The sequence below is a fragment of the Rhinoraja longicauda genome, chromosome 16 (assembly GCF_053455715.1).
Source record: "Rhinoraja longicauda isolate Sanriku21f chromosome 16, sRhiLon1.1, whole genome shotgun sequence".
NCBI lineage: Eukaryota > Metazoa > Chordata > Chondrichthyes > Rajiformes > Arhynchobatidae > Rhinoraja > Rhinoraja longicauda.
In genome coordinates this window covers 3,580,816-3,606,858 of record NC_135968.1, presented here as the reverse complement: position 1 = coordinate 3,606,858, position 26,043 = coordinate 3,580,816, and the positions used below count along the sequence as shown (strand labels likewise).

Here is a 26,043-nt window from a genome sequence, read left to right as displayed (position 1 = left end):
TTCCTTTGTATTATATTTATTATATCAAATCCCGGTAGAGCTACTGCCTTCCAGCGGTAGAGTTGCTACCTTACACCGCATTCAGCGCCGGAGACTCGGATTGCACCCCCACTGAGGGTTTCTTCCCACACACCAAAGACGTACAGGTGTGCAGGTTAATTGACTTGGTGCAAATGTACACAAACTGTGTGTCGGGTCGTGTTAACGTGCGGGGATCTTTCGAGTCATGACCCTTTTTTTCTGACCGGCTGCGTTACTCCAGCGCTTTGTGCCTTTTTTTGTGAAGCCGCATCCGCAGTTCCCTGTGTCTACTGACCAGACTATCTAGGGGGCAGGGAATCCATGTTTGCGCTTCCAAACGCGCTCTGCGGATCGGAAGTAACTCTCCGGTGTGTTACCCACGGCCGCACCGTCCCCAGGTGGCGGGCCACCGTGTCCCCGAGGGCCGGCTCCCCGCTCCTACCTGCCGCCGATCCTCCGGAGTCTTTAGTCCGCGGACCGCATGCGCGCCTTGACCTCACCACATCCTGCGCTCTAGGTATCGCCTGCAACATAGGGCGAATTCTGGGTCGCGAAGGTTTCTGGGTAAAGAGAGCGCCATGGACATGACCTGAAATCACCGGCTCAGCGTTCCCCAATGGATAAGATCCACTTTGTCCTTTTGGGTGGAGAGTCTGCAGTCGATTTAACACAACGACCTCTCTGATCGTAGAAACATAGAAAATAGGTGCAGGAGTAGGCCATTCGGCCCTTCGAGCCTGCACCACCATTCAATATGATCATGGCTGATCATCCAGCTCAGTAACCTGTACCTGCCTTCTCTCCATACCCCCTGATCCCTTTAGTAAAAAGGGCCACATCTAACTCCCTCTTAAATATAGCCAAGGAACTGGCCTCAACTACCTTCTGTGGCAGAGAATTCCACAGACTCACCACTCTCTGTGTGAAGAAATGTTTGCTCATCTCGGTCCTAAAAGACTTCCCCCTTATCCTTAAGCTGTGACCCCTGGTTCTGGACTCCCCCAACATCGGGAACAATCTTCCCGCATCTTGCCTCTCTAACCCCTTAAGAATTTTATATGTTTCTATAAGATCCCCCCTCAGTCTTCTAAATTCCAGCAAGTACAAGCCTAGTCTATCCAGTCTTTCTTCATATGAAAGTCCCGCCATCCCAGGGATCAATCTAGTGAACCTTCTCTGTACTCCCTCTAAGGCAAGAACGTCTTTCCTCAGATTAGGAGACCAAAACTGCACACAATACTCCAGGTGCGGTCTCACCAAGGCCCTGTACAACTACAGTAGAACCTCCCTGCTCCTAAACTCAAATCCTCTTGCTATGAATGCCAACATACCATTCGCTTTCTTCACTGCCTGCTGCACCTGCACGCTTGCTTTCAATGACTGGTGCACCATGACACCCAGGTCACGTTGCATCTCCCCTTCTCCTAATCGTTCACCATTCAGGTAATACTCTGCTTTCCTGTTCTTGCCACCTTTTGTAAATCCATGCTGACTTTGTCCGATGATTTCACCACTTTCCAAATGTAATGCAATCACATCTTTAATAACTGACTCTAGCATTTTCCCCACTACCGATGTTAGGCTAACTGGTCTATAATTCCCCGTTTTCTCTCTCCCTCCCTTTTTGAAAAGTGGGGTTACATTAGCTACCCTCCAGTCCTCAGGAACTACTCCAGAATCTAAGGAGTTTTGAAAAATTATCACTAATGCATCCACTATTTCTGAGGCTACTTCCTTAAGCACTCTGAGGCTACTTCCTTAATCCATTTAATTTACCTAACACCACTTCCCGACTAACCTGGATTTCCCTCAGTTCCTCCATCTCATTAGACCCCCGGTCCCCCGCTATTTCCGGCAGACGGTTTATGTCTTCCTTAGTGGAAATCACTACACTTACAAGTGCCGAATATTTGAACTCGTGCAGCATTGACAGGTGTCATCCCCCCCTCCCTTCCCGGAGCGCACAGAGGAGAGGAAATACAAGATCATTTTATTGGAGTCATCCCAGGTGGCCAAATATACATTGCATGCAAGAGATACACAGGGTTCACAACAGACCTAATTTATTTGTCACATATCCAAGACATGAAGTTCCAAACAGTAAAATGATACTATAGATACTCACAACAACAAAACAAACTCCAACAGTGGCCAGTGACCAGGTTTAAAAAATCAAAAATAATCTATTCGACTACGATACAAAATAATACTTACAAATCAAAACCGTGGTAACGCACCCACCACAATACAAATGTACCAAATTATCTAAGACACTGAATTTTTAAATAACTATAATACAATCCTTGTGCGTAGTGGCAGAGTTGCTGCCTTACAGCGACCAGGTGGGTCAAAAAGGGCCTGTTTCTGCACTGTTTCTCTAAACTAAAAACTAAACCAAACTAATTGAGAATATGGGCTCAGTCCTGGGTGTGATGAACAGCAGTGGTAACTGCAGACTCCAACGACAGGTGGTCTCTTTGGCAGCCGTGCTCGTCCTGGGTGGTCTCTCTGGCTGCCGCGCCCGTCTTTGTTCGTGGCGACCGGCAACGGGGTCCGGACTTGACCGGCTCTGCATCTGTGACCGGGTCTGCTGCAGTGCGGCTGTGCGGCGCCCGGCGCGAGCTCCCTGCCCAGGCGGGTTTCCGTCTCTGCGGGACGCGCCCCCGCCTCACCACGATCCCTTCTGCCGTGCGCGGCTCGCTGAGCCCCTCCACACACCCAGAACCGGTTAACGGCCTCTCCTCGGTGTGAATTTGCCGGTGCTTCTTCAGAATGCCCACTCGAGTGAATCTCTTGCCACAATCGGGACAGGCAAACGGTTTCTCTCCAGTGTGCACGCGCTGGTGGATTCTCAGCTGATCAAAGTGAGCAAAGCCCTTCGCACACTCAGAGCAGCTGTACGGCTTCTGCCCGGTGTGAATACTCTGGTGTCTTACCAACGTCGATGACTGAGCGAATCCCTTCCCACACTCACTACAGGTGAATGGCCTCTCCCCAGTGTGAACTCTCTGGTGTGTTGTCATGACAGACAAACTAATAAATGCCTTCCCACACTCGGAGCAGACGAAGGGCCTCTCCCCGGTGTGAGTTCTCTGGTGGATCTGCAACTCAGACGAATGAAAAAAACCTCCCCCACATTCAGCGCAGGTGTGTGGCTTCTGCCCGGTGTGAATACTCTGGTGTCTTGCCATCGACGATGAATGAGCGAATCCCTTCCCACACTCACTACAAGTGAACGGCCTCTCACCAGTGTGAACTCTCTGGTGTATTGTCATGTCAGACAAACGAGTAAATCTCTTCCCGCACTCAGCGCAGGTGTGTGGCCTCTCTCCGGTGTGAATTCTCTGGTGGATCTGCAACTGAGACGAATAAAAAAAACCCTTCCCACATTCAGCACAGGTGTGTGGCCTCTCTCCGGTGTGAATTCTCTGGTGTATCTCTAACGCAGCTGATTCAATGAATCTCTTCCCGCACTCAAAGCAGACGAACGGCTTCTCCACCGTGTGAATTCTCTGGTGGATCAGCAACTGAGACGAATAAAAAAAACCCTTCCCACATTCAGCACAGGTGTGTGGCCTCTCTCCGGTGTGAATTCTCTGGTGTATCTCTAATGCAGCTGATTCAATGAATCTCTTCCCGCACCCAGAGCAGACGAACGGCTTCTCCCCCGTGTGAATTCTCTGGTGGATCAGCAACTGAGACGATCCAATGAACTCCTTTCCGCACTCGAGGCAGGCGAACGGCCTCTGGCCGGTGTGAATCAGCTGGTGCCACGTCAGCTGGGTCCCTCGAGAGAATTCCTTCCCACAATCGGGACAGGCAAACGGTTTCTCCCCAGCGTGAACTTGCCGGTGGTGTACCTTCAGGTGAGAAGATTGGCTGAATCCCTTCCCACACTCGGAGCAGACGAAGGGCCTCTCCCCGGTGTGAGTTCTTCGGTGGATCTGCAACTCAGACGATTTAAAAAAACCCTTCCCACATTCAGCACAGGTGAGTGGCCTCTCCTTGGTGTGAATAAGCTGGTGCCTCTCCAGGTTGACTGCCTGAGTGAATCCCTTCCCGCAAGCCGGACAGGGAAATGGTTTCTTCACAGCGTGAACTTGCCGGTGGACCACCAGGGTGCAGGCTTGTTTGAACCCCTTCCCACACTCAGAGCAGATGAACGGCCTCTCGCCGGTGTGAATTCGCTGGTGCCTCAACAACGTAAATGAACGAGCGAATCCCTTTCCACACACGGAGCAGACAAACGGCCTCTCCCCAGTGTGGATTTGTTGGTGCCTCCTCAGGCTGTCCGCTTCAGGGAATCCCTTCCCACAATCGGGGCAGGCAAGTGGTTTGTCCACAGCGTGAAGTTGCTGGTGGGTCACTAGGTGGGAAGCTTGGTTGAATCCCTTCCCACACTCAGAGCAGATGAACGGCCTCTCTCGGGTGTGAATTCGCTGGTGCTTCTTCAGACTGCCCGCTTGAGTGAATCTCTTGCCACAATCGGGACAGGCAAACGGTTTCTCTCCAGTGTGCACGCGCTGGTGGATTCTCAGCTGATCAAAGTGAGCAAAGCCCTTCGCACACTCAGAGCAGCTGTACGGCATCTGCCTGGTGTGAATACTCTGGTGTCTTGCCAACGTCGATGAATGAGCGAATCCCTTCCCACACTCACTACAGGTGAATGGCCTCTCCCCAGTGTGAACTCTCTGGTGTGTTGTCATGACAGAGAAACTAGTAAATCCCTTCCCGCACTCAGAGCAGATGAAGGGCCTCTCCCCGGTGTGAGTTCTCCGGTGGATCTGCAACTCAGACGAATGAAAAAAAACCTTCCCACATTCAGCGCAGGTGTGTGGCCTCTCCTTGGTGTGAATAAGCTGATGCCTCTCCAGGTTGACTGCCTGAGTGAATCCCTTCCCGCAAGCCGGACAGGGAAATGGTTTCTTCACAGCGTGAACTTGCCGGTGGACCACCAGGTGGGAGGCTTGGTTGAACCCCTTCCCACACTCAGAGCAGATGAACGGCCTCTGGCCGGTGTGAATTCGCTGGTGCATCAACAACGAAAATGAACGAGCGAATCCCTTTCCACACACGGAGCAGACAAACGGCCTCTCCCCAGTGTGGATTTGTTGGTGCCTCCTCAGGCTCTCCGCTTCAGGGAATCCCTTCCCACAATCGGGACAGGCAAGTGGTTTGTCCACAGCGTGAACCTGCTGGTGGGTCACTAGGTGGGAAGCTTGGTTGAACCCCTTCCCACACTCAGCGCAGGTGTGTGGCCTCTCTCCGGTGTGAATTCTCTGGTGTATCTCTAACGCAGCTGATTCAATGAATCTCTTCCCGCACTCAGAGCAGACGAACGGCTTCTCCCCCGTGTGAATTCTCTGGTGGATCAGCAACTGAGACGATTCAATGAACCCCTTTCCGCACTCGAGGCAGGCGAACGGCCTCTGGCCGGTGTGAATCTGCTGGTGCCACGTCAGCTGGGTCGCTCGAGAGAATCCCTTCCCACAATCGGGACAGGCAAACGGTTTCTCCACAGCGTGAACTTGCCGGTGGTGTCCCTTCAGGTGAGAAGATTGGCTGAATCCCTTCCCACACTCGGAGCAGACGAAGGGCCTCTCGCCGGTGTGAGTTCTCCGGTGGATCTGCAACGCAGACAAATTTAAAAAACCCTTCCCACATTCAGTGCAGGTGTGTGGCCTCTCCTTGGTGTGAATAAGCTGGTGCCGCTCCAGGTTGACTGCCTGAGTGAATCCCTTCCCGCAAGCCGGACAGGGAAATGGTTTCTTCACAGCGTGAACATGCCAGTGGACCACCAGGTGGCAGGCTTGTTTGAACCCCTTCCCACACTCAGAGCAGATGAACGGCCTCTCGCCGGTGTGAATTCGCTGGTGCATCAACAACGAAAATGAACGAGGGAATCCCTTTCCACACACGGAGCAGACAAACGGCCTCTCCCCAGTGTGGATTTGTTGGTGCCTCCTCAGGCTGTCCGCTTCAGGGAATCCCTTCCCACAATCGGGGCAGGTAAATGGCTTCTCCACGGTGTGAACTTGCCGTTGGGTCACGAGGTGGGAAGATTGTTGTAATCCGTGCTCACACTCAGAGCCGGCGAGTAATTTCTCCATGCTGTGAACTCTCTGGCCTCTGGTCGGATCAACTGACACAGCGAATCCCTCCCACGCATTCAGGTGCCGGTGAAATGAATGAGTTTGAGATTCCTGGACATCAATCCTCTGCTTCTTCTACCCTGGAAAAAGAGTTTAGAGTAAATTAGATTTCAAGATCAATTTATTATCACATGTACCAATTAAGGTACAGTGATATTTGAGTTACCATACAGCCATACTAAGTGAAAAGCAACAAGACTGCATGCACATAAAATTTAACATAAACATCCACCATAGCAGATTCCATATTCCTCACTGAGATGGAAAGTAATAAGGTTCAATCATCTTTCTCTTTGTTCACTTCAGGGCTGTATGACCATCCGCAGTCATACCCCGGACAGGTAAACGATTAACAGGTAAAGATCAGTGTTTCAGACAACTTCTATATCTGAGGTGAACTGTGACATCACACTGTGACAGTGAGCCTGAAAGTAAGGTGCTCAACAGCAAATTGGCTGACTTTTGCCATTATGAATATTGACTTCTTTATCTTCAAGTCACCCTTGCTTTTCCCTCTTTCAACAACCCGCCCCCTTCCCTGTTCTCTGACCAGTCTGACTGTCCCCGATTACATTTTATCTGTTTGCTTTGTTGTGACCTACTCCTAGCTAACAATGATCTATTCTACATTTTCCTAGATCTCCATTACCTTTGCCTCGTTCACACACCTTACACTTCCTCATCTCCATATCTCCCTCTCCCCTGACTCTCAGCCTGAAGGACGGTCTCGACCCAAACTGTCACACCTTTCCTTCTATCCAGAGATGATGTCTGTCCAGCTGAGTTCCTCCAGCATTTTGTGTCCAGCTGCCAAATTTCTTTCTGTCTGCACCACAGCGGTCCATTTCAGCCACTCCTCCATCCGTGATTTGGCCCAGGTTTTCACTCCTCACCTGTTGGGCAAGTCCCATGTCCCCACAATGAGCAACACGGTGTATCTGTGGCTGGTCTAGTGGACATTCTGGTCCTTGGTGGCCCTGTCCCAGTGTGGATTGTCAGTGGTGAACATGACAACGGCAATATCATTGAACGTCACAGGTAGAGACCCATCAGACAGGGCCGTCTTAACGCATGGGCCTGATGGGCACTTGCCCGGGGCCCCACGAGCATAGGGGCCCCTTGTTGATCTGTGTATGTTAAGAGACTTGCAATAAATAAATACTACTTTAAAAATGTAGGTTCAATAAGTGTTTTTTTCCGCAACATTTTCCATCCCTAAGTGCTTCTCACAGCGATCTGTTTCGCAACAATTAGCTCCCTAAGTGCTTTGCTTTTCCATACCTAAGTGCTTCTCACAGCGATCTGTAAGTGCTTTTCGCCACAATGTAGCACCCTAAGTCCATCCCTAAGTGCTTTTCGGTAAGTGCTTTTCGCCGGCACGACAGGGGGGGCTGGTAGGGAAAGGGGGGTGGGGGAGAGTAACGGTGGGGGCGACGGGGAGGGTGGGGGGAGGAGGAGGGGCCCCAGTACACTGCTTTGCCCGGGGCCCATAATGCTGTAAAGACGGCCCTGGGTCAGGCAGCATCTCTGGAGAGAAGGGGCGGGTGACATTTCGGGTCGAGACCCTTCCTACAGACTCATGGGTGGGTGGGGAAGGTGCGCGGGTCGTGGTCCGGGTCGGGACGCTTCCTCTCACCGCTCTGTCCGTGCATTCAATGCGCTCCCACCGTGTCCCCGAGGGCCGCACCGATCCCCCCCGCAGCCGGGGGGCCGGGCCTCGGTGCTGACTGACCCCCGCGCCCGGCTCCCCGCTCCTCCCTGCCGCCGATCCTCCGGAGTCTTTTGTCCGCGGACCGCATCGCTTCCGGGGGCTCTCCGCGCCTGCGCGCTTGGTATCGCCTGCAACATAGGGCGAGTTCTGGGGTGCGGAGGTTTCTGGGTAAAGAGGGCGCCATGGACATGACCTGAAATCACCGCTCCCCAATGGGCAGCAGCCACTTGGTCCTTGTATGTGGAGAGTCTGGTCGATCACTTGTGAAATGATTACACTTACAAGTGCCTCAGAAGGCAGTGGAGGCTAATTCTCTGAATGCATTTAAGAGAGAGCTAGATAGAGCTCTTAAGGAGAGCGGAGTCAGGGGGTTTGGGGAGAAGGCATGAACGGGATACTGATTGAGAATGATAAGCCATGATCACATTGAATGGCCTACTCCTTTAAAAAAAAAAAAATTAAATTTTTTTTAAAAAGTTTTGCAGAACTTTTTTAAACAAGTCATCCCTCCCAACCCCCCTCCCAGATCCCTCCCCTTGTATTAATCCTTAATAAGAAAAAGAAAGGAAAGATAAAGAAAACAGAAAGATTGCCTGGGTGATGGAAGTTCTGAACACGCTCCATGGAGTTCCAATCAGAATAAACTATTTATGTATATGTACTTCTCCCCCAAAAGGACCAACGAGAATATCAGCAACTCTTCTATGTGTATAGACCCATTTTTTGTAAATAAGGGCGCCAAATATTTTAAAACGTATCATATTTGTTCCTTAAGTTATAAGTAATTTTTTCAGAATGGCCTACTCCTGCACATATTGTCTATTGCCGAATATTGAAACTGTCAGACTCATGAACCAGATACAAGTTTCACCCACTCACCCTCCCCGGACTAAACAGAGGAAGAGGGAGTACTAGAACATTCCATTGGAATCATCAGGGAAGCCGGGAAGCATTGTGAGAGTCATGTTTTTACTACTTCTCCAGTGCTTTTAACACCATTCGGCCTGCACTACTAGGGAGCTGGTGTCTGTTCAGTGAGAAGATTGTTTGCATCCTGTCCTACACTCTGAACAGACGAACGGCCTCTCCCCAGTGTGAATTCTCCAGTGTATTTGTAACACAGATGAATGAGTGAATCCCTTCCCACAGTGCAGGTGAGTGGCCTCTCCTTCGTTGTGAATAAGCTGGTGTTTCTCCAGGCTGTCTGCCTGAGTTTACCCCTTCCCACAATCGGGGCAGGGAAATGTTTCTTTCACAGCATGAACTTGCTAGTGGGTCACCAGTTGGAAAGCTCGGTTGAATCCCTTCTCACACTCAGAGCCGGTGAATGGCCTCTCCCCGGTGTGAATTCTCTGGTGTACCTGTAACGCAGATGATTCAACGAATCTCTTCCCACAATGGAGACAGGCAAACGGTTTCTCCACAGCATGAACTTGCTGCTGGGTCACCAGGTGTGAAGATTGAGTGAATCCCTGCTCACACTCAGAGCTGGTGAGTAATTTCTCAATGCTGTGAACTCACTGGTATCTCGTCAGATCAACTGACACAGTGAATCCCTCCCACGCGTACAGGTGCTGGATAAAATGAATGTGTGTGAGATTCCCGAACATCAATACTCTGCTTGTTCTACCCTGGAAAAAGAGTTTACAATAAATTAACAGGTAAAGACCAGTGTATCAGACAAGGTAATTAATTTTGTCTCTGCGGTGAAATACGACGTCTCACTGTGACAGAGAGCCTCAACATCAAGTTCACCTACGTTCTTTCTTCGTTAGAGTGGGCCATTTCTTCCACTCCTTCACCTGGGATTTGGCCCAGGTTTTCTCTCCTCGCCTGTTGGACAAGTCCCAGGTTCCCACTGTGAGCAACACAGTGTTTCACTGGCTGGTCCAGTGCACATTCTGCTCACTGGTCACCCACCCCCAGAGGATTGATGGTGATAAACATGACGATGGCAATGCCATGGGGTGCCACAGGGAGAGGACCCTCGGACTATCTTTAAACGGACCTTATCTTGCACTGAACGTCATTCCTTCTCTCCTGTTCCTCTGAGACTGTGGTCGGCCTGATTGTAATCGTGAGTGGTAAGGGTGTGGGGTAAAAATTGTGTGATTTGTGTAAGCAGTATTGAATGTACGTGTAGCCACCGGACGGAGTTTTGTAAAGATCAGGCATTGTATTTATTTATTTCTCGAATAAAGCCTATTTTGATTTTTTTTTTAAAATCACGTGAAGACACAAACTAGATCTCCTCGACTTGATCAAAAAGTCAAGTCAATTTTATTTGTATACTAGCACAAGTGTGCCCGTTGGGCCCGTCCTCGTAGGGTTTCCATTGTAACCGGGAGGGGAGTGGGGGGCAGGGAAGGGGGAGGGAGGGAGGAGGGAGGTGTGGAGGGGGAGAGAGGGGGGAAGGGTAGGGGGGGAGGGGAGAGGAGGAGGGGGGGGAGGGGAGGGGGGAAGGGGGGGAGGGAGAGGGGGTAGGGGGGAAGACCTCCCCTTTTCCCAGTACCCCTCATTCCCTGTTGGGCCCGTCCTCGTAGGGTTTCCATTGTAACCGGGAGGAGGGGAGGGAGGGAAGGGGGAGGGAGGGAGGAGCGAGGTGTGGAGGGAGGAGGGGAGAGGGAGGGAGGGGGGAGGGGAGGGGGGAGGGAGGGGGTAGGGGGACCTCCCCTTCTCCCATTACCCCTCTTTCCCCGTTGGGCCCGTCCTCGTAGGGTTTCCATTGTAACCGGGAGGAGGGGAGGGAGGAAAGGGGGAGGGAGGGAGGTGTGGAGGGAGGAGGGGAGGGGGAAAGGGGGAGGCAGGGGGACCTCCCCTTTTCCCAGTACCCCTCTTTCCCCGTTGGGCCCGTCCTCGTAGGGTTTCCATTGTAACCGGGAGGAGGGGAGGGAGGGAAGGGGGAGGGAGGGAGGTGGGGAGGGGGAGGGAGGGAGGTGGGGAGGGGGAGGGAGGAGGGGAGAGGGACCTCCCCGGGAGGAGGGGGAGGGAGGGTGGAAGGAGGGGGGAGGGGGAGAGGGATGGGTGGAGGGAGTAGGGGAGGGAGGGATGGAGGGGGGAGTTAGGGGGGGAGGGGTGAGGGAGGTGGGGAGGGAGGGGGAGGAGGGAGTGGGGATGGAGGTGGGAAGGAAGGGGGAGGAAGGGGTTGAGGGGGGAAGGGGGACCTCCTCTTTTCCCAGTACCCCTCTTTCCCCACCACCAAGCCCCCTCCGCAACGACCCCTGTTGTCCCCCTCCCCAGTCCCCATTCTCAGACCCCCCCATTCTCTCTCTCACCCAGACACACTCTAAGTGCTTTTTTCGAAACACTTGCCCCGGTGGCCCATGAGCATAGGGGCCCCATAGAAACATAGAAAATAGGTGCAGGAGTAGGCCATTCGGCCCTTCGAGCCTGCACCGCCATTCAATATGATCATGGCTGATCATTCAGCTCAGTAGCCTGTACCTGCCTTCTCTCCATACCCCCTGATCCCTTTAGCAAAAAGGGCCACATCTAACTCCCTCTTAAATATAGCCAATGAACTGGCCTCAACTACCTTCTGTGGCAGAGAATTCCACAGACTCACCACTCTCTGTGTGAAGAAATGTTTTCTCATCTCGGTCCTAAAAGACTTCCCCCTTATCCTTAAGCTGTGACCCCTGGTTCTGGACTCCCCCAACATCGGGAACAATCTTCCCGCATCTAGCCTCTCCAACCCCTTAAGAATTTTATATGTTTCTATAAGATCCTCCCTCAGTCTTCTAAATTCCAGCGAGTACAAGCCCAGTCTATCTAGTCTTTCCTCATATGTAAGTCCCGCCATCCCAGGGATCAATCTGGTGAACCTTCTCTGTACTCCCTCTAAGGCAAGAACGTCTTTCCTCCGGTTAGGAGACCAAAACTGCACACAATACTCCAGGTGCGGTCTCACCAAGGCCCTGTACAACTGCAGCAGAACCTCCCTGCTCCTAAACTCAAATCCTCTTGCTATGAATGCCAACATACCATTCGCTTTCTTCACTGCCTGCTGCACCTGCATGCTTGCTTTCAATGACTGGTGCACCATGACACCCAGGTCACGTTGCATCTCCCCTTCCCCCAATCGGTCACCATTCAGGTAATACTCTGCTTTCCTGTTCTTGCCGCCAAAGTGGATAACCTCATTTATCCACATTATATTGCATCTGCCATGCATTTGCCCACTCTCCTAATCTATCCAAGTCACTCTGCAGCCTCCTAGCATCCTCCTCGCAGCTAACACTACCACCCAGCTTCGTGTCATCCGCAAACTTAGAGATGTTGCATTCAATTCCCTCGTCCAAATCATTAATATACACTGTAAATAACTGGGGTCCCAGCACTGAGCCTTGCGGTACCCCACTAGTCACTGCCTGCCATTCCGAAAAGGTCCCGTTTATTCCTACTCTTTGCTTCCTGTCCGCCAACCAATTTTCTATCCACCTCATCACTGAACCCTCAATACCGTGTGCTTTTAGTTTGTACATCAATCTCCTATGTGGGACCTTGTCGAAGGCCTTCTGAAAGTCCAGATATAACACATCGACTGGTTCTCCCTTATCTACTCTACTAGTTACATCCTCGAAAAATTCTATAAGATTCGTCAGACATGATTTGCCTTTGGTAAATCCATGCTGACTTTGTCCGATGATTTCACCACTTTCCAAATGTAATGCAATCACATCTTTAATAACTGACTCTAGCATTTTCCCCACTACCGATGTTAGGCTAACTGGTCTATAATTCCCCGTTTTCTCTCTCCCTCCCTTTTTAAAAAGTGGAGTTACATTAGCTACCCTCCAGTCCTCAGGAACTACTCCAGAATCTAAAGAGTTTTGAAAAATTATCACTAATGCATCCACTATTTCTGAGGCTACTTCCTTAAGCACTCTGGGATGCAGCCTATCTGGCCCTGGGGATTTATCTGCCTTTAATCCATTTAATTTACCTAAGACCACTTCCCGACTAACCTGGATTTCCCTCAGTTCCTCCATCTCTTTAGACCCCCGGTCCCCCGCTATTTCCGGCAGACGGTTTATGTCTTCCTTAGTGAAGACAGAACCAAAGTATTTGTTCAATTGGTCTGCCATCTCCTTGTTCCCTATGATCAATTCACCTGTTTCCGACTGCAAGGGACCTACATTTGCCTTAACTAATCTTTTTCTCTTGACATATCTATAAAAGCTTTTGCAGTCTGTTTTTATGTTCCTTGCCAGTTTTCCTCATAATCTATTTTCCCTTTCCTAATTAAGCCATTTGTCCTCCTCTGCTGGACTCTGAATTTCTCCCAGTCCTCTGGTATGCTACTTTTTCTGGCTAATCTGTATGCTTCTTCTTTTGTTTTAATACTATCCTTGATTTCCCTTGTTAGCCACGGATGCACTATCTTTCCTGGTTTGTTCTTTTGCCAAACTGGGATAAACACTTGTTGTAGTTCATCCATGCGACCTTTAAATGCCTTCCATTGCATGTCCACCGTCAACCCTTTCAGCATCAATCGCCAGTCTATCTTGGACAATTGACGCCTCATACCCTCATACCCTCAAAGTTACCTTTCTTTAAGTTCAGAACACTTGTTTCTGTATCGACTTTGTCACTCTCCATCCTACTGCTGTTAGGTGGCCTGTACACAACTCCCACTAACGTTTTCTGCCCCTTAGTGTTTCGTAGCTCTACCCATATCGATTCCACTTCCTCCAAGCTAATGTCCTTCCTTTCCACTGCTTTAATCTCCTCTCTAACCAGTAACGCTACCCCACCTCCTTTTCCTTTCTGTCTATCCCGCCTGAATATAGAATATCCCTGGATGTTGAGCTCCCAGCCTTGGTCACCCTGGAGCCATGTCTCCGTAATCCCAACTATATCATAATCATTAATAACTATCTCCACATTTAATTCATCCACCTTATTACGTATACTCCTTGCATTGAGACACAAAGCGTTCAGGCTTGTTTTTACAACTCTCTTACCCCTTGTACGATTATGTTGAAAAGTGGCCCTTTTTGATTTTTGCCCTGGATTTGTCTGCCTGTCACTTTTACTTTTCACCTTGCTACCTGTTGCTTCTACCCTCATTTTACACCCCTCTGTCTCTCTGCTCCAGCTCCCATCCCCCTGCCACATTAGTTTAAATCCTCCCCGACAGCACTAGCAGACACTCCCCCTAGGACATTGGTTCCATTCCAGCTCAGGTGCAGACCGTCCTGTTTGTACTGGTCCCACCTCTCCCAGAACTGGTTCCAATGTCCTAAAAATTTGAATCCCTCCCCCATGCACCATTTTTCAAGCTACGTATTCATATAAAATATCCTCCTATTCCTACTCTGACTAGCACGTGGCACTGGTAGTAATCCAGAGATTATTACCTTTGAGGTCCTACTTTTTAGTTTATCTCTTAGCTCTCTAAATTCACCTTGTAGGTCCTCCTCCCGTTTTTTACCTAAATCGTTGCTGCCAACGTGCACCACGACAACTGGCTGCTCACCCTCCCCCTTCAGAATGTCCTGCAGCCGCTCAGAGATATCCCTGACCCTTGCACCAGGGAGGCAACATACCATCCTGGAGTCTCGTTTGCGGCCGCAGAAACGCTTATCTATTCCCCTTACAATTGAATCCCCTATCACTATAGCCCTTCCACTCTTTTTCCTCCCCTCTTATGCCGCAGAGCCACCCACGTTGCCATGAACTTGGCTGCTGCTGCCTTCCCCTGATGAGGCATCTCCCCCAACAGTATCCAAAATGGCATATCTGTTTAGGAGGGAGATGACCGCAGGGGACTCCTGCATTACCCGCCTACTGCTACGCTGGCTAGTGGCCACCCGTTTCCTTTCTGTCCGCTTATCTTTTACTTGTGGTGTGGCCAACTCGCTATACGTGCTATCCACGACCTTCTCAGCCTCGTGGATGCTCCAGAATGAGTCCAACCGCAGCTTCAACCGTTCAATGCGGTTTGCCAGGAGCTGCAGCTGGACACACTTCCTGCACACGTAGTCATCAGGGACACCGACAAAATCCCTGATCTCCCACATGTTGCAGGATCAGCATTCCACGGGGCCGATCTCATCTGACATGTCTTACCCCCAAATTAAATCAAATCCCTCTTAATTTTTTAAACTGTACCTTTACTAAAAAGCACTGAACCCTTAACTCACTGAACCCTGAACTCACCGAACCCTGAACTCACCGAACCCTTAACTCACTGAACCCTGAACTCACCGAACCCTTAACTCACTGAACCCTGAACTCACCGAACCCTTAACTCATTGAACCCTGAACTCACCGAACCCTTAACTAAAAGTACGAATAAAAAGCAGAATTACAACGCCCAATCAGCTGCTTCCTCTAGTCCGCTTCCACCAATCAGCGGCTTCCTCCAGAACACTTCTTTTAAAGTGTGTGGGGACGTTTTTACGCCAACGCTCCAACTGGGCCTCTGGGTGAACAAAGCCCCGCGCTGGGTTTTTAAACCTACCGCCCGGACGCTGCTCCAACCGCTTCCAACCGCTTCTGGGCCTCTGGGTGAACAAAGCCTCGCGCTGGGTTTTTAAACCTACCGCCCGGACGCTGCTCCAACCGCTTCTGGGCCTCTCTCTGTTTGCATTGTTGTGACCTACTCCTAGCTAACAATGATCCATTCTACATTTTCCTAGATCTCCATTACCTTTGCCTCGTTCACACACCTTACACTTCCTCATCTCCATATCTCCCTCTCCCCTGACTCTCAGCCTGAAGGACGGTCTCGACCCAAACTGTCACACCTTTCCTTCTATCCAGAGATGATGTCTGTCCAGCTGAGTTCCTCCAGCATTTTGTGTCCAGCTGCGACGGGAAGGGTGGGAGGAGGAGGAGGGGCCCCAGTACACTGCTTTGCCCGGGGCCCATAATGCTGTAAAGACGGCCCTGGGTCAGGCAGCATCTCTGGAGAGAAGGAGCGGGTGACATTTCGGGTCGAGACCCTTCCTACAGACTCATGGGTGGGTGGGGAAGGTGCGCGGGTCGTGGTCCGGGTCGGGACGCTTCCTCTCACCGCTGTCCGTGCATTCGATGCGCTCCCACCGTGTCCCCGAGAGCCGCACCGATCGTCCCCGCAGCCGGGGGGGGGGGCGCTCCTCAGGCCGCGCCTCGGTGCTGACTGACCCCCGCGCCCGGCTACCCGCTCCTCCCTGCCGCCGATCCTCCGGAGTCTTTTGTCCGCGGACCGCATGGCCGCACCACTTCCGGGGCTCTCTGCGCCTGCGCGCTTGGTATCGCCTGCAACATCGGGCGAGTTCTGGGGCGCGGAGGTTTCTGGGTAAAGAGGGCGCCATGGACATGAGCTGAAATCACCGGATCAGCGTCCCCTAAAGGGCAGCAGCCACTTGGTCCTTGTATGTGGAGAGCCTGGTCGATCACTTGTGAAAATCATTACACTTACAAGTGCCTCAAAAGGCAGTGGAGGCCAATTCTCTGAATGCATTCAAGAGAGAGCAAGATAGAGCTCTTAAGGATAGCGGAGTCAGGGGGTATGGGGAGAAGGCAGGAACGGGGTACTGATTGAGAATGATCAGCCATGATCACATTGAATGGTGGTGCTGGCTCGAAGGGCCGAATGGCCTACTCCTCCCCCTATTGTCTATTGCCGAATATTGAAACTGTCAGACTCATGAACCAAATACAAGTTTCACCCACTCACCCTCCCCGGACTAAACAGAGGAAGAGGGAGTACTAGAACATTCCATTGGAGTCATCAGGGAAACCGGGAAGCATTGTGAGAGTCATGTTTTTACTACTTCTCCAGTGCTTTTAACACCATTCGGCCTGCACTACTAGGGCGCTGGTGTCTGTTCAGTGAGAAGATTGTTTGCGTCCTGTCCTACACTCTGAACAGACGAACAGCCTCTCCCCATTGTGAATTCTCCAGTGTATTTGTAACGCAGATGAATGAGTGAATCCTTTTCCACACTCAGTGCAGGTGAGTGGCCTCTCCTTCGTTGTGAATAAGCTGGTGTTTCTCCAGGCTGTCTGCCTGAGTTTATCCCTTCCCACAATCGCGGCAGGGATATGTTTCTTTCACAGCATGAACTTGCTAGTGGGTCACCAGTTGGAAAGCTCGGTTGAATCCCTTCTCACACTCAGAGCCGGTGAACGGCCTCTCCCCGGTGTGAATTCTCTGGTGTACCTGTAACGCAGATGATTCAATGAATCTCTTCCCACAATGGGAACAGGCAAACGGTTTCTCCACAGCGTGAACTTGCTGCTGGGTCACCAGGTGTGAAGATTGAGTGAATCTCTGCGCACACTCAGAGCTGGTGAGTAATTTTTCCATGCTGTGAACTCACTGGTATCTTGTACAGGTGCTGGATAAAATATATGTGTTTGAGATTCCCGAACATCAATCCTCTGCTTGTTCTACCCTGGAAAAAGAGTTTACAATAAATTAACAGGTAAAGACCAATGTATCAGACAAGGTAATTAATTTTGTCTCTACGGTGAAAGACGACATCAACACTGTAACAGAGAGGCTGAGAGTAAATTGGGGGAACAAGCTCTCATCTTCTATCTGGGTGGGCCATTTCTGCCACTCCTCCACCTGTGATTTGGGCCAGGTTTTCACTCCTCACCTGTTGGGCAAGTCCCACGTCCCCATTGTGAGCAACACGGTGTTTCCGTGGCTGGTCTGATGGACATTCTGCTCACGGGTCACCCACCCTGCGAGAGATTAATGGTGGTGAACTGAACGTTATTTCCTCTTCCCTGTTCCTCTACACTGTGGTTTGCCTGATTGTAATCATGTTTGGACACCAAATGAATGAATGAATGAATGAATAAATTTATTGGCCAAGTATGTACACATACAAGGAATGTGCCTTGGTGCTCCACTCGCAAGCAACAACATGAACACCCAGTAAACAATTAAGAATAAAGCAGAAAACATTAAGAATACAACATTTTAGTTTAAACATGTGAATGAAATAAACCAGAGCGAAAAGAGACTACGGACTTTTGGTTATTAAGTAGAGTTACTACTAACGGGGAAAAAACTGTTTTTATGTCTGTGGCGGCTTTGACAGTCCGGAGTCGCCTTCCAGAGGGTAGAGCTTCAAAGAGTTTGGGTGGCCAGCGTGAGAGGGGTCAGAGATGATCTTGCCCGCTCGCTTCCTGGCCCTTGCAGTGCACAGTTCGTCGATGAGGGGGAAGGTTGCCCACCCCCCCCCCCCCCCCCCCCCCCCCCTCCGACCTTCTCCCCTACAGGGTGTCCAAAGATGAGGATGGCAGGTGAGAAGTGCAGCCAGAAGGCAAGTAGCAGCCCCTTTAGATATTGGAACAGGGGGCTGCAGCCTCACACACTCCATGTACACGTGGTACACAGACTCTTCCAGCCTACAAAAGTGGCGGGTGGCTGGCGAGTCTGTGAACCGCGAGAGAAACAGGTTGCAGGGCACTCCTCGGTGCAATACCCTCCTCCCCGATGGGCAGAATCCCTGCGTGGAGGGACCCCTGATGTTCTCCACAATGGCAGGGTCCGCTGCCTCACAGTACCAGAGACCCAGGTTCACTCCCCTCCTGTGGTGCTCTCTGTGTGGAGTTTGCACAATCACCCCGTGACCTTGTTGGTTTCCTCCGCATGCTCCTGTTTCCTCCCACATCCCAAAGAGGTACGTGCAGGTTTGTAGATTAATATGCTTCCGTAATTCCCCCTGGCATGTGAGTATTTTTGTGTTCGACAAATCACTAGGTTCAGACAACAGAGTTTGATTCACCAAGCAATTTATTACATTGCTAAATAAGGCACATAAACTCAGGTGTCTCTGCACGTGCTCACAAACCCTGAGTACGCAGCAGAGCACGCTGCTGGATGTTCCTGTCCTCGATCACCTGGCACCGTTCGCAACACAGTCCAAAGCTGGGGCTCTCTTGACCGAAAGGGCGCCTGACACCATCCTTTACGGCATTTCATATCAGACCATGCCACTGCCTGGGGTTACCAACTGTCCCGTATTAGCTGGGGCATCCCGTATTTTGGGCTAAATTGGTTTGTCCTGTACGGGACCGCTCTTGTCCCGTATTAGGCAATGTCCATACCGCTGGGATGCAGGCTGCCCAAGCGAAATAGGACGTGCTGTTCTTCCAATTTGCGCTGGGCCTCACTCTGGCAATAGAGGAGGTCAGATTGGGAGTGGGAGTGGGGGGGGGGGGGTTGAAGTGCTGAGCCACCGGGAGTTCAAGTAGGTTAAGACCGACTGAGCGGAGGTGTTCAGCGAAACGATCGCCGAGCCTGCGCCTGGTCTCGCCGATGTAGAGAAGTTGACACCTGGAAAAGCAGATACAGTAGATCCTGCTGTCTTGCTTTCCTCACCAATGCTATGCTTTCCCAGGGAATTCCGAGACACCCTGACCACAGCTGCAAGGTCAATTCTCGGAGATAACGCGTCTGAATCTTGTTTGCGAGGCGCTTTGGAATGCAGAGCTGTTGATTTAGTTAATAACTCCATGTTGCGTTTACTACAGCTGAAATTGTCTGCTTAACCCTTACACCAGACTCCACCCCTTGGAGTCATTCACCTGTTCAGTGCGAGCAAAGGGTGGGACTCACTTGAATATTTGAGCTATCGGCTCACCCATCAGGTAGCGCACTAGCACTATCCTACACAAACCAGGGACATTTTTTACATTTACCCCAGTGTGAACCCTCAGTGCGTGAGAACGCACGACCCCCCACCCCCCCCCCACACTCGGAGCAGGTGAACGGCCTCTTCCCGGTCTGAACCCGCGGACCTGTCGGTCACCTCTCCCCGGAGTCAACCTGCTGGTGCCACTTCGGCCGCCCAGCTCGAAGGAATCGCTTCCCGCCGACGGGACAGGCAAACGGCTTCTCCACCGCGTGAACTCGCCGGTGACTCTTCAGGTGAGAAGATTGGCTGAACCCCTTGCCGCACTCAGAGCAGACGAACGGCCGCTCCCCGTTGTGGGTTCTCCGGTGTATCTGCAACGCGGACGAAGAAATGAGACCTTTCCCGCACTCGGGGCAGGTGAACGGCCTCTCCCCGGTGTGAGTTCTCCGGTGGATCTGCAGCTGAGACGACACATTAAACCCCTTCCCACAGTCAGAACAGGTGAACGGCTTCTCCCCAGTGTGAGTTCGCAGGTGTACCAGCAACGTGGACGATCCACAGAACCCCTTGCCACACTCTGGGCAGGTGAACGGCTTCTGCCCACTGTGAAGATGCTGGTGTTTCTTCAGTTGGCACGATTGAGTGAATCACTTCCCACAATCTGCACAGCCGAACGGTTTCTCCCCGACGTGAAGCTGCTTGTGAACCCTCAGCGTGTCGGAACGCGTGAATCCCTTCCCGCAATCGGGGCAGGTAAACGGTTTCTCCCCGACGTGAACTTGCTGGTGAATCCTCAGTGCGTAAGAACACGAGAACCTCTTCCTGCACTCAGGGCAGATGAACGGCCTCTCCCCGGTGTGAGTTCGCTGGTGTCTCAGCAACGCGGATGAACAAATTAAGCCCTTCCCGCACTGACAGCAGATGAACGGCCTCTCCCCAGTGTGAATTCTCCGGTGCGCCTGCAGATGAGATGACCCGATGAACCCCTTGCCACACTCTGGGCAGGTGAACGGCCTCCCCCCAGCGTGAACGTGCAGGTGCCTCTTCAGCTGGCACGGCTCAGCGAATCCCTTCCCGCAATCGGGGCAGCTAAACGGTTTCTCCCCGACGTGAACTTGCTGGTGAATCCTCAGTGTGTGGGCACGCGTGAATCCCTTCCCACATTCAGGGCATACGAACGGCCTCCCCTCAGTGTTAATCTGCTGGTGCCCCTTTAGCTGGCTAGCTCGAGAGAATCCCTTCCCACAATGGGGGCAGGCAAACGGTTTCTCCACAGCGTGAACTTGCTGCTGGGTCACCAGGTGTGAAGATTGAGTGAATCCCTGGCCACACTCAGAGCTGGTGAGTAATTTTTCCATGCTGTGAACTCACTGGCATCTCGTCAGATTAACTGACACAGTGAATCCCTCCCACGCGTTCAGGTGCTGGTGAAATGAATGAGTTTCAGATTCCTGAACATCGATCCTCTGCTTGTTCTACCCTGGAAAAAGAGATTACAATAAATTAACAGGTAAAGACCAGTGTTACAGACGAGGTAATTTTTGTCTCTGCGGTGAAATACGTCACACTGTGACAGAGAGGCTGAAAGTAAATTGGGGGAACAAGCGCCTCATTTTCTGTCTGGGCTCAACATCAGGTTCACCAACTTAATTTCTGCCTTTGTTAGAGTGGGCCGTTTCTGCCACTCCTTCACCTGCAGTTTGGCCCAGGTTTTCAATCCTCCCCTGGTGGACAAGTCCCAGGTCCCCACTGTGAGCAACACGGTGTTTCACTGGCTGGTCCAGTGAACATTCTGCTCACTGGTCACCCACCCCCAGAGGATTGATGGTGATAAACATGACGATGGCAATGCCATGGGGTGCCACAGGGAGAGGATCCTCGGACTATCTTTAAACGGACCTTATCTTGCACTGAACGTCATTCCTTCTCTCCTGAAGGGTCTCGACCCGAAACGTCACCCATTCCTTCTCTCCCGAGATGCTGCCTGACCTGCTGAGTTACTCCAGCTTTTTGTGAATAATTCCTTCTCTCCTGTTCCTCTGAGACTGTGGTCGGCCTGATTGTAATCGTGAGTGGCAAGGGTTTGGGGTAAAAATTGTGTGATTTGTGTAAGCAGTATTGAATGTACGTGTAGCCTCCGGACGGAGTTTTGTAAGGATCATGCATTGTATATATTTATTTCTCGAATAAAGCCTATTTTGATTTTTTTTTAAAAATCACGTGAAGACACAAACTAGATCTCCTCGACTTGGTCAAAAATTCAAGTCAATTTTATTTGTAGATATCACATTTAAAAACAACCCACGTTGACCAAAGTGCTGTACATCAGTTCAGGTACTAAGAATCACTTCAAAATTTAATCACTACACTACTCACTCCGACCTGTGCGAGATAACCATTTATCTCGGGCCGCTCCTCAGGCCGGGACTCGGTGTTGACTGACCCCGTGCCCGGTACCCCGCTCCTACCTGCCGCCGATCCTCCGGAGTCTTTTGTCCGCGGACCGTAAGCGTCCCTTTGGCCGCACCACTTCCGGGGGGCTCTCCGCGCCTGCACGCTTGGTATCGCCTGCAACATAGGGCGAGTTCTGGGGCGCGGAGGTTTCTGGGTAAAGAGGGCGTCATGGACATGAAATCACCGGCTCAGCGTTCCCCAGTAGACAACAGACACTTGGTCCTTGTATCTGGAGAACAGTGACCTCCCGCAAACGACGTAGTCGTTTAGTTGTGAAAACTATTACGTTTACAAGTGTCGCAATTCAGACTTATGAACCAATAACCGTTTTACCTTCCCCGAATAAACAGTTAAAAGACGAACAAGTACATTCCAAAGAAGATATCAGAGGAGAAAGACTGAGTGACCAGATGCGCCAAATGACCTGCCTAGGTATATTGTTTGCAGAGAGAGTCACAGAGGTTTTACAACAGAACTTTATTTGCTACATATCCAAGATATTAAAATCCAGCCTGGTTATATGAAGTACTAACAACATAAGAATAAACTCTAAATGTAACCCAAATTAGCCCTGGTTGTGATGAACATCAGGAATAACCACAGAGACAAAAAATGCAGTCGCTTGTGGACTTGCAAGAGGTGTTAAACACTGAACCAAGATCTGAGTTAAACCTTCTCCGAGTGTGAACGAGCTGGTGTGCCATTATCTCAGTGAAACCCTTCCCGCACACTAAACTGGTGAATGTCCTCTCATTGATGTGAATTCTATGGTGGGTCACCAGGTTAGATTTACCAGTGAAACCCGACCCTCAGCAGGGAGAAGCAAATGTTTTCCACACAGCATGAATTCGTTGTTGGATCTTCAGCTGAGCAAGTTGTATGAATCTCTTCTCACACTAAGAGTAGATGAGTGGCCTCTCCCCAGTGGGAATTCTCTGGTGTGTGAGTAACGCAGATGACTGAGTGAAATCTCAGTCAAAATCCACCCAAACTCAAACCCCCAATGGTGCCCAGTGAACAGTATTCAGTCCTAGATGTGATGAGCAGCAGCAGATACTGCAGACTCCAACACCAGTAGACACTTGTGGACTTGCAGCCAGATTCAGCAACTGTGAACAGAGCTTAGTTAAACAGCAAACAGATTCAGCAACTGTGATGGTTAAACTCCACCCCTCCCCTCCCCTCCCCCCAGTGTAAACTCACTCATGGGTTACTCGGTTGGAAGACTGAGTGAAACACTTCCCACACACAGAACAGGTGAACGGCCTCTACTCAGTGTGAATTTGCTGGTTGGTCACCAGGTAATCAGTGTTGACCTGCCCACAGTTGGGAGAGGCAAATGGTTTCCTCACAGTGTGAAGTCGCTGGTGGGTCTTCAGCTGGGAAGACTGAATGAATCTCTTCCCACACTCAGAGCAGGTGAACGGCCTCACCCCGGTCTGAATTCTCTGGTGTCTCTGTAATGCACCTATGTTAGTAAACCCCTTCCCACACAGAACAAATGAACGGCCTCTCCCCAGTGTGAATTCGCTGGTGTACTTGTAGCCCGTGTAATTTACCAAACCCCTTGTCACACACAGAACAAGTGAACGGCTTCTCCCCAGTGTGAAACCGCTGGTGTGACTGTAGGTGAGATGACTGCATAAATCCCTTCCCACATTCAGACCAGGTGAACGGCCTCTCCCCGGTGTGAATCCACTGGTGTGTCTGTAGCCCAGATGATGCAGTAAATCCCTTCCCACACGCAGAGCAGGTGAATGGCTTCTCCACTGTGTAAATTCTCTAGTGCCTCTTCAGTTTGTAGGCCTGAGAGAATCCCTTCCCACAATCGGGACAGGGAAATGGTTTCTCTCCAGCGTGAACATGCTGTTGGTGTCTCTTCAGATTGTTTGCTTGAGTGAATTCCTTCCAACAATCAGGACAAGGAAATGGTTTCTCCACAGCGTGATCTTGCTGCTGGGAAGATTGAGTGAATCCCAGCTCACTCTCAGAGCTAATGAATAATGTCTCCGTGCTGCGGAATTTATGGAGCCACGTCGGCTCAGTTGACACAGTGAATCCCTCCCACACCTTCAGGTGCTGGTTAACTGAAGGAGTTTGAGATTCCCGAACATCAATTCTGTGCTTGTTCTATCCTGCAAAAAAAAAGATTACAGGTAAAGATCAGTGTTTCAGATGAGGTGATTTTAGTCTCCATCCTCCTCTTCTTCTTGCGTTTGAGGCAGCAGAAGTTATGAAGCTGCTTGTGCTTCTGCTGTGTTTGTTGTCGTTCGCCTGCCTGAGGTCAGTTGACAGGGCTCACCACGGGGAGGTCAACAACATGAGTCTCCATGATGAACTAAGACGTCAAACCGTGACAGCGAGGCTGAAAGTAAACTGGCCAAGTGCTGATATACCTCAGTGGGTCAGGCAGCATCCCTCAGGAACGTGGATAGGTAATACTTTGATTCACCTGAAATCACCGGCTCAGCGTTCCCCAATGGATAAGATCCACTTTGTCCTTTTGGGTGGAGAGTCTGCAGTCGATTTAACACAACGACCTCTCTGATCAGAGAAACATAGAAAATAGGTGCAGGAGTAGGCCATTCGGCCCTTCGAGCCTGTACGCACCGCCATTCAATATGATCATGGCTGATCATCCAGCTCAGTAACCTGTACCTGCCTTCTCTCCATACCCCCTGATCCCTTTAGCAAAAAGGGCCACATCTAACTCCCTCTTAAATATAGCCAAGGAACTGGCCTCAACTACCTTCTGTGGCAGAGAATTCCACAGACTCACCACTCTCTGTGTGAAGAAATGTTTGCTCATCTCGGTCCTAAAAGACTTCCCCCTTATCCTTAAGCTGTGACCCCTGGTTCTGGACTCCCCCAACATCGGGAACAATCTTCCCGCATCTTGCCTCTCTAACCCCTTAAGAATTTTATATGTTTCTATAAGATCCCCCCTCAGTCTTCTAAATTCCAGCAAGTACAAGCCTAGTCTATCCAGTCTTTCTTCATATGAAAGTCCCGCCATCCCAGGGATCAATCTAGTGAACCTTCTCTGTACTCCCTCTAAGGCAAGAACGTCTTTCCTCAGATTAGGAGACCAAAACTGCACACAATACTCCAGGTGCGGTCTCACCAAGGCCCTGTACAACTACAGTAGAACCTCCCTGCTCCTAAACTCAAATCCTCTTGCTATGAATGCCAACATACCATTCGCTTTCTTCACTGCCTGCTGCACCTGCACGCTTGCTTTCAATGACTGGTGCACCATGACACCCAGGTCACGTTGCATCTACCCTTCTCCTAATCGTTCACCATTCAGGTAATACTCTGCTTTCCTGTTCTTGCCGCCAAAGTGAATAACCTCACATTTATCCACATTATATTGCATCTGCCATGCATTTGCCCACTCGCCTAATCTATCCAAGTCACTCTGCAGCCTCCTAGCATCCTCCTCGCAGCTAACACTGCCACCCAGCTTCGTGTCATCCGCAAACTTAGAGATGTTGCATTCAATTCCCTCGTCCAAATCATTAATATACACTGTAAATAACTGAGCCTTGCGGTACCCCACTAGTCACTGCCTGCCATTCCGAAAAGGACCCGTTTATTCCTACTCTTTGTTTCCTGTCCGCCAACCAATTTTCTATCCACCTTAACACTGAACCCTCAATACCGTGTGCTTTAAGTTTGTACACCAATCTCCTATGTGGGACCTTGTCGAAGGCCTTCTGAAACTCCAGATATAACACATCGACTGGTTCTCCCTTATCCACTCTACTAGTTACATCCTCGAAAAATTCTATAAGATTCGTCAGACATGATTTGCCTTTTGTAAATCCATGCTGACTTTGTCCGATGATTTCACCACTTTCCAAATGTAATGCAATCACATCTTTAATAACTGACTCTAGCATTTTCCCCACTACCGATGTTAGGCTAACTGGTCTATAATTCGCCGTTTTCTCTCTCCCTCCCTTTTTGAAAAGTGGGGTTACATTAGCTACCCTCCAGTCCTCAGGAACTACTCCAGAATCTAAGGAGTTTTGAAAAATTATCACTAATGCATCCACTATTTCTGAGGCTACTTCCTTAAGCACTCTGAGACTACTTCCTTAATCCATTTAAT

The 26,043-nt window shown here is 50.6% G+C and overlaps 2 protein-coding genes across 7 annotated transcripts; both read right to left on the bottom strand.

Annotated features, from left to right (window-relative positions):
- Positions 1–2,040: 2,040 nt before the first annotated feature.
- LOC144601083 (uncharacterized) lies at positions 2,041–16,007 on the bottom strand. Of its 6 annotated transcripts, none has more exons than XM_078413009.1 (2): positions 15,908–16,007; positions 2,041–6,253 (listed from the first exon to the last, which is right to left on the bottom strand). In XM_078413009.1, the coding sequence occupies exon 2, from the start codon at positions 6,129–6,131 to the stop codon at positions 2,439–2,441; it is 3,693 nt and encodes a 1,230-aa protein (XP_078269135.1). In that variant the 5' UTR covers positions 6,132–6,253; positions 15,908–16,007; the 3' UTR covers positions 2,041–2,438. The 6 variants fall into 6 exon arrangements, with proteins under 6 accessions (XP_078269135.1, XP_078269138.1, XP_078269132.1 ...); XM_078413012.1 differs by having other exon boundaries at positions 2,041–6,248; positions 15,908–15,930; XM_078413006.1 differs by lacking the exon at positions 15,908–16,007 and adding an exon at positions 7,810–7,941.
- Positions 16,008–19,611: 3,604 nt separating this feature from the next.
- Positions 19,612–23,258, bottom strand: LOC144601128 (uncharacterized). Its single transcript, XM_078413082.1, has 2 exons — positions 21,849–23,258; positions 19,612–20,952 (listed from the first exon to the last, which is right to left on the bottom strand). Exon 2 carries the CDS (start codon positions 20,828–20,830, stop codon positions 20,120–20,122), a length of 711 nt encoding a protein of 236 aa, XP_078269208.1. The 5' UTR covers positions 20,831–20,952; positions 21,849–23,258; the 3' UTR covers positions 19,612–20,119.
- Between the last annotated feature and the right edge of the window lie 2,785 nt (positions 23,259–26,043).